The sequence below is a fragment of the Scyliorhinus torazame genome, chromosome 9, assembly GCF_047496885.1.
Source record: "Scyliorhinus torazame isolate Kashiwa2021f chromosome 9, sScyTor2.1, whole genome shotgun sequence".
Classification (NCBI taxonomy): Eukaryota; Metazoa; Chordata; class Chondrichthyes; order Carcharhiniformes; family Scyliorhinidae; genus Scyliorhinus; species Scyliorhinus torazame.
The window spans coordinates 59,323,423-59,338,398 of record NC_092715.1 but is presented as its reverse complement, the minus strand read 5'-3'; the positions used below and the strand labels follow the sequence as shown (position 1 = coordinate 59,338,398).

General features: G+C 51.3%; 1 protein-coding gene across 1 annotated transcript in view; it reads left to right on the top strand.

Annotated features, from left to right (window-relative positions):
* The window catches only part of LOC140429232 (thrombospondin-4-like), a 162,999-nt gene extending 149,313 nt beyond the window's left edge, over positions 1 to 13,686 (top strand). Inside the window, exon 22 of the mRNA XM_072515983.1 lies at positions 13,457 to 13,686. Coding sequence (XP_072372084.1) covers positions 13,457 to 13,503 — 47 coding nt within the window. The 3' untranslated portion in view covers positions 13,504 to 13,686. The remainder of the gene's footprint in view (positions 1 to 13,456) is intronic.
* The last annotated feature ends 1,290 nt before the right edge of the window (positions 13,687 to 14,976 follow it).

Sequence of the window (14,976 nt, the reverse complement as noted above, 5' to 3'; positions counted from 1 at the left end):
GGGCGCCATCTCCAGCCTCTTCCACGCCCCCCCTCTCCCTCCCTCATCCACTTACAAACCATCACCACATTGGCGGCCCAGTAGTAGTCGTCCAGATTCGGCAACGCCAGTCCCCCTCTGTCCCTGCTGCGCTGCAGGAACCCCCTCCTTACCCTCGGGGTCTTCCCTGCCCACACGAAACTCATAACGCTCCTGTCTATTTTCTTGAAAAAGGCCTTAGTGATCAGAATGGGGAGACATTGAAACACAAAAAGAAACCTTGGGAGGACCATCATTTTTACCGCCTGCACTCTGCCCGCCAGTGAGAGCGGCAGCATATCCCACCTCTTGAAATCCTCCTCCATCTGCTCCACCAGCCGCGTCAGATTGAGTTTGTGTAGAGTTCCCCAGCTCCTAGCTACCTGAATCCCCAAATATCGGAAGCTCCTTTCCACTCTCCTTAACGGCAGGGCGTCTATTCCTCTTCCCTGATCCCCAGGGTGTATTACGAAAAGCTCACTCTTCCCCATATTTAGCCTATATCCCGAAAAATCTCCAAACTCCCTCAATATCTGCATAGCCTCTGTCATCCCCTCTCCAGGGTCCGCAACATATAGCAGTAGGTCATCTGCGTAGAGTGACACTCGATGTTCCTCTCCCCCTCTAACCACCCCCCTCCATTTCTTAGAGTCTCTCAACGCTATGGCCAGTGGTTCAATTGCCAACGCGAACAGTAATGGGGACATGGGGCACCCCTGCCTTGTTCCCCTATGTAACCGAAAATACCCCGATCTTTGCCGGTTTGTGACTACACTTGCCACTGGGGCCCCATATAGGAGCCTGACCCAACTGACAAACCCCTCCCCGAAGCCAAACCTCCTCAACACCTCCCATAGATACTCCCACTCTACCCTATTGAATGCCTTCTCTGCATCCATCACTACCACTATCTCTGCCTCCCCCTCCACTGGGGGCATCATTATCACCCCCAACAGCCGTCGCACATTGACATTCAATTGTCTCCCCTTTACAAACCCTGCCTGGTCTTCATGCACCACCCCCTGGACACAATCCTCGATCCTCTTCGCCAGCACTTTTGCCAGCAGCTTGGCGTCTACATTCAGGAGTGAGATAGGCCTATATGACCCGCATTGCAGCGGATCTTTATCCCGCTTCAGGATTAGTGATATCGTCGCCTCCGACATTGTCGGGGGTAGATTCCCCCCTTCTCTGGCCTCGTTACAGGTTCTCGCCAGCAGCGGGGCCAACAAGTCCACATATTTCCTGTAAAATTCCACCGGGAACCCGTCTGGTCCCGTGGCCTTCCCTGCCTGCATGTTCCCCAGCCCTTTAGTCACCTCATCCACCTCAATTGACGCCCCCAGACCTGCCACCTCCTGCTCCTCCACCCTCGGGAACCTTAGTTGGTCCAGAAACTGTTGCATTCCCTCTTTTCCCTCCGGGGGTTGGGACCTATATAGCCTCTCATAAAAGGTCTTAAACACCTCATTTACCTTCCCTGCTCTCCGCTCCGTAGTTCCCGTTTCATCCCTAACTCCCCCAATTTTCCTCGCCACTATCCTCTTGCGAAGTTGGTGGGCCAGCAGCCGGCTCGCCTTTTCCCCATATTCGTATCTCATCCCCTGTGCCTTCCTCCACTGAGCCTCTGCCTTTCCTGTGGTCAGCAGGTCAAGCTCCGTCTGAAGTCTTCGCCTCTCTCTATATAGTCCTTCGTCCGGGGCCTCCGCATATCTTTTATCCACCCTCAAAATCTCCCCCACTAATCTCTCCCTTTCTTTGCCCTCTTTTTTCTCCTTGTAAGCCCTGATGGAGATCAACTCTCCCCTAACCACCGCCTTCAGCGCTTCCCATACTACACCCACCTGCATCTCACCATCATCATTGGCCTCCAGGTACCTCTCAATACATCCCCGCACCCTTCCACAGACCCCCTCATCCGCCAATAATCCCACGTCCAGTCGCCAGAATGGGCGCTGCTCCCTCTCCTCTCCTAATTCCAGATCCACACAGTGCGGGGCATGGTCTGAAATGGCTATGGTCGAATACTCCGTTCCTGCCACCTTCGAGATCAGTGCCCTGCTCAAAACAAAGAAATCTATTCGGGAGTATACCTTGTGGACATGGGAGAAAAAGGAGAACTCTTTGGCCAACGGCCTAGCAAATCTCCACGGATCCACTCCCCCCATTTGCTCCATGAACCCCCTAAGCACCTTGGCCGCTGCCGGCCTTCTTCCGGTCCTGGATCTAGACCGGGCTTGCCCTGGATCCAGCACAGTATTGATATCCCCCCCCCCCCATTACCAGGCTTCCCACCTCCAGGTCCGGGATACGTCCCAGCATCCACCTGACCCACCCATCCTTTCCTTAACCTAACCTGATCCGCCACCTTCAGATGCGTCTCCTGAAGCATGACCACATCTGCCTTCAGTCTTTTTAAGTGCCCTCTTAATCGGCCCATTTAGGCCTCTCACATTCCACGTGATCAGCCGGATTGGGGGGGCCACCCGCGCCCCCGCCGACTAGCCATCCCCTGTTCTAGGCCAGTCCCGCGCACCCACCCATCCCCCAGGCGGCGCCCTCCCGTCCCGACCACCTCGTCTCTTGCCAGCTCCCACTCGCTCCCAGCAGCAGCAACCCAGTTGATCCCCCCTCCCGCTAGATCCCCACCTAGCATGGTTACCCCCCCCATGATGCTTCTGAAAGTCAGCTAACTCTAACTGACCCCGGCTTCCCCCGTTCTCTCCTTGACCCCCCCTGTGCGTGGAACTCTCTTCCTTCCTGCGCCTATCTTCCCGCCATCATCACCCTAGTGCAGGAAAAACCCTGCGCTTTCCTGGATTGGCCCTCCCCCCCCATGGCGCAGCTCCCCCATTCCCCATTCCCCCTCTCAGTTCCTTTTTCCACCGGCGCCCACATTTCTCAGTGTCCCCCCATCAAGAGGAGAAAAACTCCCCGTCTATCGTCTCGATACTATGAACCTCCCATTCCCCAATTTACATTTCTGTACATCAACCTCATTGTCTCCCCCCCCCCAACATCAGTCCCTCAGGTTTGGTCCGAAAAAATTTCCCGTTGGGGCTCCCGAAAAGAGCCCAAAAGTCCGTGAGAACGAGAGCTGCCGAAACGTGCGGCTTAGCAGTGCATCGCCGCAACCGGAAGTCCGTTCTGCCCCAATATCCTGATATATTCGAACCCTATTTCCGTCCCAGTCAATTTTCCGAATCCTTTTTGCTCACTCCAAAACCCCCACCTCCCTTTGATAATTGTGGAAGCGGATTATCACTGGCTGCGGTGGCTCATTCCGTCTTGATTTTTGCCTGAGTTCCCAATGTGCTTTGTCCAATTCCGGCGGGGCGAACACTTCATTTCCCCCCCCCCCACCACCAGCCGAGAAAACATTTTGGAGAAATACTGGGTCGGCTTTGGGCCCTCCACTTCCTCTGGCAGCCATGGCAACCTCCACCAGCCTGAGGTTTAACCGCCGTGACCTATTCTTGAGGTCCTCCACTTTAAGTCTCAGGCCTTTATTGCTTTCTGCCACCATCAGCCACTCTGCCTCCACTGAGGCACAAAATGATCCTTGTGCCTCGGCAAGGTCTCCTCCATCCCTTTTAGCATCTCACCTTGTGCCTTCACCATGGTCGAAGTTTGCACCAACTGTTCAAGGATCGGGCCCAAAGTCTCTTCAACAGTGTATTTAATTATTTCCTGGCCTGCCGCTCGAGCCGCCTGTCCATTTGTTTGCCGAACATTTCAAGCTCCTGCGCCATTACCACTGTCAATGTGTCTAAGAAATGGGCGCGGGGGCCATCTTCCCATTGCTATTACCTTAACCATGACCCCCTGCCCACATTCGTCCCCGAACTTCACCCCCCCCCCCATATGACATAAATATAAAAGGTAAAATCGCCATGGTCCCAGGTGACCATCGGTTGCTTTCCCCTTTGATGGTGATTCAACCTGAGGATCACCACACCTCAGGTGAGGGGCAAGGATGAAAAGGCAGGGCCTTCACGAATAACCTCAGCCGGTACAGGAATTGAACCTGCGCTACTGGCCTTGCTCTGCATCATGAGCCTGCTGTCTAGCCAAGTGAGCTAAACCAGCCCCATATAACATATGCAAATTCCAAGTAACAACAAATATATACAGTATACCCAAGATCCCAAACAAACCTATCCCATCAACAACCATAACAGTTACCCTAGATACCCATTTTAACTGAATCAAGGACCGTATCCTTTAACAAAGGCCCCCCGCCTCCTTCAACATGTTGAAATAATGGTCTTTCGGTCCAACTGTGACCCGAAGCCTCGCTGGGTATACCACATACAAACCTCTCTCCACTCTATGCTTTTGTCTTGTTAAAGGCCACCTGCTTCTTCACCAGCTCCCCACTCCGATGCCCTGATATATCTGGATGGTGCTTCCTTCCCATCTCGAGATCCGATTTTCTTTCCTTCTTTAGGAAACTGTGGAATCTTACCACCACTGCCCATGATGGCTCATTCGCCCGAGGTTTCGGTTGGAGAGTTTGGGGGCCCCTATCCAACTCTGAACATTCCCCCCACCCAACAGCTTCCCGAGCCATCTGGAAAAATACTCCGTAGGATTCGGACCCTTCATCCCCTCCAGCAACCCAACGATGCTGAGGTTTTGTCTTCTTGACCTGTTCTCCAGGTCATCCATTTTGCCTTCAGGATCTATTTTCTCTCCCCCACCAAAACGACCCCAGCCTCCAGCGAGGCGATTTGATCGCTGGGGCTTGACAAGGTTTCCTCCACTACCTTCACCACCTCGCCTTGATTTTTCGCAGCCTCCGAGATTTTCTCCACCTTCTCCCGAATCGCACCAAGCGCCTCCTCAATTGATTTTTTTTTTTTAACAAACAATTTTATTGAGGTATTTTAGGCATATAGAAAAAGTGACATTGTACAGTACAAAAAAAAAGAAGTCAAGAGACAAATTTCAAATTAAACATAGTGCAAACCACGGCTCTGTTCACGCACGGACCAGCCTCAATATACCCCTACTCTATTCTACTCTACTCTTGCCCCCCCTTCCTGCTGATGCTCACTGCTCTGCGAAGAAGTCAATAAATGGCTGCCACCTTCGGGGGAACCCTAGTAGCGAACCTCTCAAGGCGTATTTGACTTTCTCTAGGCCAAGAAAGCTCGCCATGTCCGATAGCCATACCTCAGCCCTCGGGGGCTTTGAGTCCCTCCATGCTAACTGTATTCGTCGCCGGGCTACCAGGGAAGCAAAGGCCAGAACGTTGGCCTCCCTCTTTTCCTGGACTCCCGGATCCTCCGAAACTCCAAAGATTGCCACCTCAGGGCTCATTACCACTCCAATTTTCAATACCCGGGACATGACATCTGCGAATCCCTGCCAATACCCCCTGAGTTTAGGGCACGGCCAGAACATGTGCACATGGTTAGCCGGCCCTCCGGCGCATCTAGCACATTGTCCTCCAGCCCGAAGAATCTGCTCATCCGGGCCACCGTCATGTGGGCCCGGTGCACGACCTTAAACTGGATTAGGCTGAGCCTGGCGCATGTTGCGGTCATGTTTACTCTGCTCAGGGTTTCTGCCCAAATACGTCCTCCAGCTCCCCCCCCCCCCCCCCCCGAGCTCCTCCTCCCACCTAAGCTTTAGGTCCTCGGTCTGCGTATCCTCAGCTCCCATTAGTTCCTTGTAGACGTCTGAAACTCTACCCTCTCCCACCTCTCCCCTAGAAACTACCTGTCCTGCCTCCCCTCCGGCGGGAGACGTGGGAAGGACGGCACCAGAATGCGTACAAAATCCCTCACCTGAAAGTATCTAAAGTCGTTCCCTCTCGCCAGTCCAAACTTCTCCTCCAGCGCCCTCATGCTCGGAAAGCTCCCTTTCAGGAACAGATCCCCCATCCTCACAATCCCCACCCTCCTCCACAGTCGATATCCCCCGTCCATGTTCCCCGGGGCAAATCGGTGGTTGCTGCAGATTGGGGTCCACACTGATGCTCTTACCTCCCCTACATGCCTCCACCGCTGGCCCCAGATCCGAAGAGCCGCCACCACTATCGGGCTGGTGGAGTACCGTGCCGGCGGAAGCGGCAGAGGCGCTGTGACCAGGGCTGCTAAGCTAGTGCCCCTGCATGAAGCAGCCTCCATCCGCTCCCAAACCGACCCCGCACCCACCATCCATTTCCTTTTCATCGCTATGTTGGCCGCCCAGTAATAGTTGCTGAAGTTCGGCAACGCCAGCCCCCCTTCTCCGCCCTCACTCGTTCCACCAGTCGGGACAGGTTGAGCTTATACAACCTGCCCCAGTCCCGTGCCACCTGAATCCCCAAATATCGGAAACTCTCCCCCACTAGCCTGAACGGCAACCCCTTCAGCCTACTCTCCTGCCTCCTCGCTTGAATTACAAACAACTCGCTCTTAGCCATGTTCAGTTTGTATCCGGAGAACCGGCCAAATTCCCTCAGGGTTGCCATAATACCGTCCATCCCCACCATTGGGTCCGATACATATAACAGCAGATCATCTGCGTATAACGAGACTCGATGTTCCACTCCCCCCCCGGACCAGCCCTATCCAGCTCCTAGAAGCTCTCAGTGCAATTGCCAGCGGCTCTACGGCCAGCGCAAACAGCAGTGGGGAGAGAAGGCAGCCCTGTCCTGTCCCACGGTGCAGTCTAAAGTAGTCCGATGTTGTCCTGTTCGTCCTTACACTCGTCTCCGGGGCCTGATACAATAGCCTAACCCAGTCGATGAACCCCGCCCCGAACCCGAACCGTCCTAGTACCTCCCACAGATAACCCACTCGACCCGGTCAAAAGCCTTTTCAGCATCCATGGCTACCACTATCTCTACCTCCCTGCTCTCCGGGGGCATCATCATCACGTTGAGCAGCCTTCTTAGGTTGGCCACCAGCTGCCTCCTCTTTACAAACCCGGTTTGGTCCTCCACAATTACATCCGGTACACAGTCCTTGACCACTTCTTCTGCTGTTTACGGTCCCTCTGACTTCTTAGGTCCATACAATTCTGTATGGGTCATGTGCCTGAGTACTATTGCTTTCCAGTTCCGGGCTCAAAAGCACAAAAAAGTCGGGGGAAAAGGTCCAAAAATCCAAAAATCCGACCAAAACGGGAACCACCAAATGTGCGACCTACTCCCTCATAGCCGCCACCGGATGTCGTCTCAATTGATTTTTTTAAGGGTTTCCATTATCACTTGTCCTTGTTTTTCGAAGTGCTTCCCAAACTGCTTCTCAAACTCTGAGGCCGGTACCCCCATCAGCACTGTGATAGCAACGGCTGCACCAACTGGAGGTGACTACGCCGTCTTCCATCCTGCTGAGCCACTCGGACTTCACAAATCCATGGAAGCATTTCCATTCGTAATTTTCTTTCCTCCAGTCTTTTTTGAAATTTTCAACCTTATTTTGTCAACGGATTCACTAAACCTTTAGCCAGGCTGAGTTTGTTCGCTCAAGTTCCCCGGGAACCAGGCAAAAAGGGCCAAAAAAACATATACCCTGGCGGGAGCTACCCAGTATGTGACCTTCTCCTACATACTGGAAGTCCAATCTTTTTGTATTTGATGAGATTTTGCTATGTGTAAGGCAGTCACATTACTGGTCTACAAAACAATAATAATTACATTTCTAAAAGTCCTTGACCATGAAATTCTTTCGGAGGCCCTCAGGATGTGAAGGTCCCTTATAATTGTAAAGTTGCAATTTTGTTTTTCCTTCTGCTCTTGCCTCACATTGTACTGGGAGCTGAAGCTGTTTGCCCACTGTGACATAGGATTGCCTTGGACAGATGCAGGCATTAACGCAGTCCCAAATTTATATGGGCCGCCGTCACCAAAGGCGGGAGAGGTTTTCTGCTCATTGACTATTTGTATCCTAGACCCTGTCGAACTCCTGGAGGCATTGGGCGGGTATCCCCATCATTTTTAATTTGGCTGGGGTGGCCTTCTTCAGGGATGTTAGTTGAGGGGAAACTGCTTATGGAGCCATTCCACTGCACTAAAGAACTGGGAAGCATCCAACCAAAATCTTTCAACACTTGTTTAAGTGTCTGGTCCCAATTATGTAATCTGTTCCATACTCGGTTATCACAGCGAACTGGCTTTTTATAGGTTACTGTCATCTTCATTTCTGCCAGCTTGAGGAGCTGCCAAGAATGCTCCACGTAGCCACACATTATTTTGGGGGCACAAATTTGGACAGAAGACATCATCCTACTGATCTTTTTTGGTAAAATATTTTTATTCTCCATTTTCACATTTTCTTCAGAATTTACACCCCACCAACAAGCAGTAAACGGTAACAAATACAAAGTCAATTCCCTTATCAACAACAACAATCCCATCCCCCCCACCACCCCAAACAACGGCCCACCTGACAATATAAGCATCAAATAAAACAAACCCTCCCACGGTGGGAAAAACAAAGGAAAAAAAAGAAAAAGGAATCAGGAATCGCCTATGGTCACCATTGGCCTATAGAGTCCAACCCCCCCCCCCCCCCCCCCCGGTAACATTCAATGCCATCCAATCCCCGAAAGAGTACCGTAAATGACATCCATGAATTGTAAACCCCCCCCCCCTCCCCGACTCCTCCCCAACCTCAGTTCCTTCCCCCCAACTTTCCACCCCGGCTAGACCACTTGGACCCGGTTCTGCCAGGCTCCGATGGCCGCAGCCCCTCCCCCCACCTCACTCCCATTCACTGGCCGGCTTAAACCGGCCAGCGTGGATGCCCCCGCCCGGGTCTCTTTCGCCCTTGCCCGGCCCCAGGAAAACCAAGAAATCCCCTTTAGCACACAACCCCTGCTTACACACCCAAGCCCCAAAGAACCATCATTGCAAGTGAAAGTCCCCTCTCTTCCCTTGTCCAGATATACACAATGTTGGCTCATTTAGCACATACACCAGCACGCAGTGAAAAAATACAGTTACATGAGGCTACATCGGTACATGACCATTTCTCAATTCAGCCACAGTCCTTCTGCCTTTGCAAACTCCACCGCTGCTTCCACCGTCCCGAAATAAAAGTCCTTGGATTTGTAGGTCATCCTCAACTTAGCTGGGTATACTATGCCGCACTGAACATCACTGATGTACAGTGCCTTCTTCACCCGGCTGAAGGCAGCCCGCCTCCTCGCCAGCTCCACCGTAAAGTCCTGATATATGCGTACACCAGCTCCAGCACACTGCACCACCCGCTTCTGCTTTGCCCAGCACAGGACCTTCTCCTTCACACTGTACCTACGAAAACACAGAGTCACTACTCTTGGCGGCTCACTCGCCTTTGGTACAGGCCTCCACGACCGATGAGCCCGATCCAGTTCATATCGAGAGGGATCATCCCCCTCCCCCAACAGCATCGCCAACATCGTGGCAAAATACTCAGTCGGCCTCGGGCCTTCCACTCCTTCGGGCAGACCCACAATCCTCAGATTCTGTCGCCTGTATCTGTTTTCCAAGTCGTCCATTTTGGCTCGCAGACCCTTGTTGATTTCTATCACCTTCCGCATCTCCTTCCCCATCGAGGTAAGTTGATCACTGTGCTGCAATAATGTCTCTTCCACTTCCTTCAGCGCCTCACCTTGCTCCCGCACCTCCGCCACTGCGCTCAATACCGCCGACCTCACCGGGGCAATCGCCTCCTCCACCAGCACTTTCAATACCGCCCTCATCTCCTTCCTCATCGCCTCCATGTGTTTTGTGAACTGCCTTTCGAGTTCCGCGGCCATCACCGTAGTCATTTCTTCAGCCGTGGGCAATGCGGCCTCCCCTGGTGCCCCAGAATCAACTTTCCTTGCCGTACCCGCGGTGACCTTTCCACTCCCCGACGGACTTTCAGCCGCTTTTCTCACGGCCGTTTTTTAAACTTATTTTCGACATTTCCCTTCACTGTGCCTTCTCCGTGCTTTTGCCTCCTCTGTTGCCCCTGGGACAGGGCGTTAAACCCCGAAAATGCCGTTCCCGAATGGGAGCCTTCCAAATGCAGCTGCCTCCCGCCCGCCGTCACCGGAAGTCCATCATCCTACTGATCTTGCCTACTCGGGTGGAGCGCTGGAAATGCTTGCCCCTACTTCCGGTCAAAATTTCATCACCACATTAAGTGTGGGCACAAACCCACTGTCAATAAATGCCAGCCAACATTCTGACCCTGGCTGCTCCGACATTTCCTCAGAACCATCAGAAAAATGGACAGCTATTTGAAATCTTACATAATTGGAGGAAGCCTAGTGCTTTCTTCTCCTTGCAGTGGTTCTTAAAGGTTTGTGATGTGGCATTCCCTCTCCACTCCTGATGTAACTGCTATGTCTCACAGTGAGACACTGTGCCTGATTTCTACTTATTATTAACGATACAACATTTTGCTTGTTGAAAAAGGATTTTGTTACCATTTCAAAGCCCAACAATGTGGGGTTTATGAGTGACTGTCGAGCCGCAGCCAGATGCAGATATTACTCTCAATAGTATGTCACAGGCAATGGACTGTATTTCTCCGCCACACAACTGAGTGTGGATCAGAACAATTACACATGGATTTTGTCCATGATAAAGAAAATTGGTATTTAGAATTTTGGTTTCCACTTATTAAGCGTGTAACATCGAGGGCCGAGATTCTGGCTTAGGTCGGAGTCTTCTTGGGATGGGGGTCATTTTGTTGGTCTTCCCATCTGCAGCTTTTAAGCCTTTTAAACAGTCTGTCAATTTCTCAAAGTTAAAGTTCTCTGACATTAAAGTAAAAGTCTTCCCATCTGCAGCCATTAAATTACCTGTCAGCATGCCACGTTCAAAGATCTGTGAGATAAAGGTCAAAGTATCCCCTTTAATGTGGTGGAAACCTTTGAAATAGAGTTTTCACTGTCAATTTGATTGCCCTTTATTTTTTTCCAAAGCCTGTTTGTATGCCTAGAAGCTTTGAACTGCATTTCTTACATTCAATTTCACAGAACATTGTCTTTTACAAGCCATTTGATTGACAGACCCAGGCAGTTTCAAAGGGAGTATTAAAGTTGTTTATTTATACAGCTCTACAAGAGTCAATTAACTCATGTGAACAGCAGTTTTTCTAACAGCAGTTTTTAAAAAAAGGCCGTCTCTTTGTTCTCAAGAGCTTCCATTGAATGGCCTGTCAGATTTCTCCGATAGCCAGTGGGAATCACTCCAGTTTTCGCGCAGGCGGGAGCACTTAGTTTCCAATCGGGAGAATCACACCCTAGATTAATTGACAGCCTGACATTCATCTCACAAAAATCTATGAGGATATTCAGTTGCTTTTGTTTAAGAGTTTCTTACCTCGTTGCTAACAACCTCGAAAATTTAATGGGCTGACTTTTACCTGCCCCCGACTGGGCGTGTTTCCTGTGGAGGGTGGAGGGGGCGGAGGGCAGCACATAAAACAAGTCGGTGGCCCACCCCATCATCTTCCTGCCCACCTCTGAGTTTCGCCCCATAATACAAAGGTTTGGCAGGTGCCAAAATCGGCAGCTTGCCCGCCTAATTGACCCTCATCAAACACTGCCCATGCCATAAAACGGTCGTCATGTGCAGTTGAGCTGGAGCGGGCAGCCTGATTCCTTTTCCCTGCGGTAGTTAAAGGCTGGGAAGGAAGTGGCAGGGGTTCACACTTTGAGACTGCCCTTTGTCAATCGCAGGGCAGCCCCCCAAGGACACCTCCCCCTCCCCCCCTTCCCTCTCTGAAAAACACCTCGCCATCTCCTTCTGCTGCGATTTCAGCAGCGGCCACTGTCGTGGGTTTTGGAGGGTGCCAACGTGACCATGATGTACACAGCTCAGAATGCGTGGATTTTGCCGATGAGAAAGCCAATGACATTGGCATTTAAAAAAAAATAATATAGGCTTGCCCTTTAAGCTCATTAACAATTAATTGAGTTAAATAATTAATATGCTTATTTTCTTTTCATGTTCATTACCCAAAGCACAGTTGCCATAGGCCCTGATGACCATAGGCTGTTTTCCCCTTTGAAGGGGAAAGCTGACTCATAGTGAATTAACCTGAGGATCACCACACCTCAGGCGAGTGGGAAGGTTGAAAAGGCTGGACCTTCCTACCATACAACCCTTACAGTGCAGAAGGAGGCCATTTGGCCCATTGAGTCTATACCGACTGTCTGAAAGAGAACCCGACCTAGACCCATTCCCACGCCTTATCCCCTTAACACCAGAAACCCCACCTAACCTGCATTACCCTGGACACTAAGAAGCAATTTTGTCATAGCCAACCCACCTAACCTGCACATCTTTAGACCGTGGGAGGAAACCAGTGCACCCGGAGGATACCCACGCACACACAGGGAGAAAATGCAAACTCCACAGAAACAGTCATCCGAGGCTGTAATTGAACCCCGGTCCCTGGCGCTGTGAGACAGCAGTGCTAACCATTGTGCCGCTATGAATCATAGAATCCCGACAGTGCAGAAGGAGGCCAGTTGGTCCATCGAGTCTGCACTGACCCTTCAAATGAGCTACCCATTTACACTTCCACCCCGCCCTATCCCTGTAACACCATAACCTAAACTGCACATCCTTGGACACTAGGGGGCAATTTAACATAGTCAATCCACCTAACATGCACATCTTTGGGCTGGACAACTGCAATAACCTTCGCAGGTACAGGAATTGAACTCGCACTGTTGGCCTCGCTCTACACTACGAACCAGGGGCGCGATTCTCTGACCCCCTGCCGTGTCCCGAATTCTCCGCCACCAGAGAATCGGCGGGGGTGGGAATTGCGCCGCGCCGGTCGGCCGGCTCCCCCGGCGATTCTCCGGCCCGCGATGGGCCTAAGTCCTGCCGCTGCTAACCCTCGCCAGCCGGCGTGGATTGAACCACCTACCGTACCGGCGGGAGCAGACAGCGCGGGCGGGCTCCGGGGTCCTGGGGGCGATCTGGCCCCGGGGGGTGCCCCCACAGTGGCCTGGCCCGCGATCGGGGCCCACCGATCGGCAGGCGGGCCTCTGCCGTGGGGGCACTCTTTTTCTTCCGCCTTCGCCATGGTCTCCACTATGGCGGAGGCGGAAGAGACCCCCTCCACTGCGCATGAGCAGGGATGCCGTGAACGTCCGCTGACGCTCCCGCGCATGCGCCGCCCAGCGAAGTCCTTTCGGTGCCAGCCGGCGGGGCGGAAATCACTCCGTCGTGGGCCTAGCCCCTCAAGGTGACCTTTGGGGCCACTCCATTACGCCGGATTCCCCCGCCCCGCCGGGTAAGGGAGAATCCCGGCCCACCTGTCCAGCCAACTGAGCAGAATAATCAGAGCATACCACATGTGCCAAGTTCCTGGCACCTCTGCCAATGGAGAATCACATCAATTTCCCAAACCACTGGAATATCCCTGCTTCTGAAAAGACCCTAAGCCTCCAGTGGAAACCTTCTTTTGTGAGCACTTGATTTAACCCTCCGCAACTTTTTTTTCAGATACAGTTCCTGAAGATTTCCGGGAGTTTCGGGCACAGCAGTTGTAGCCGCTTCTCGGAGACATGGCAGCAGAGAGGTCCATGGGAATTCCTCGTCCTGACAATGTGGGGGAGTGAAACAGCTGTGAAAGAAAGAAATGTGCTTAACAAATAATGTAAACAAGGTCGCAGAGCTGTCTCTGACACTTACACTAGACATTCCAATAAAACATGTTAAGAAGCCATATTTAATCACGTTGTTCTGATTGTGTTTTTTTAATAGTTTAACACCATCAGGAACTGTACAACTTCCAAAATGTATATTAATGGCATCCTTATTTATTCTGAAGCAAATTTTACTCTATAAAAAGTAACACTGTATAAAATATCTATTTTCTTTTTTTTTCAATTTGTTTTTGGATGTGGGTGATGCTGATAAGCTTGGATGTGCTGCCCATGCCCATCCTATCTGCATCTTAGGAAAGAGCATTGGTCTGCCACTGGCTAAAGCAACTCAACTCAATCGGAAGAAAATTGCACAGAACTGCAGTTGTCCATTTGAAGCCCACGTCCGACTTATTTGCTGGCCTTAGCCAGGATGGGGTCACCTCAGTTGGTCTCAGGTTTCCCAGGATAGGGAGAAGACAAAACTAGCCAAGGTTCCAAACTCCTGGGCCCAAGGAATAACAGCTTTGTATCTGCAAAGACTCATTTGCATTCAGAATTTTCAAAGTTATCACTTCAGTGGCTAAGTTTCTAAATACATTTTGCTGGGAAACCTGAACCGAAAAGGTCAATCATTTGCCCGTGTTGCGTTGGGTTAGCTTATGTAATGTTACAACCTGCTCCACTACACTTACGATGGCTGGTGACCAACGATCCTTTATCCTTGATCTCTTGGCTCCAGCCAAACAATGGGGCCTACCTGACCTACCAACTTGTCCAGAGTATTTAAGAGAGCCTGAGCCACAGTTTTGGACAGGCCTCAGGCTTCTCAGATCAGGAGTGCACTGTTCACACAGCACTGGCAGCTAGGCCCAGGATAATTACTGGCCTAAAAGTATCAGTAAAAATGACCTTGAATCTGTCAAATGGTTGTCAAATCACATTCATTCAATAATGTTCCTTAGGATAGGAAAACTGCTGCGCCTACCAGGTCCAGATCATATGTGATCAGGCTGAAAATAGATAAGTCCCCGGGACCTGATGGGATTTATCCTAGGATTCACTGGGAGGCCAGGGAAGAGATTGCTGGACCTTTGGCTTTGATTTTTATGTCATCATTGGCTACAGGAATAGTGCCAGAGGACTGGAGGACAGCAAATGTGGTCCCTTTGTTCAAAAAGGGGAGCAGAGACAACCCCGGCAACTATAGACCGGTGAGCCTCACGTCTGTAGTGGGTAAAGTCTTGGAGGGGATTATAAGAGACAAGATTTATAATCATCTAGATAGGAATAATATGATCAGGGATAGTCAGCATGGCTTTGTGAAGGGTAGGTCATGCCTCACAAACCTTATCGAGTTCTTTGAGAAGGTGACTG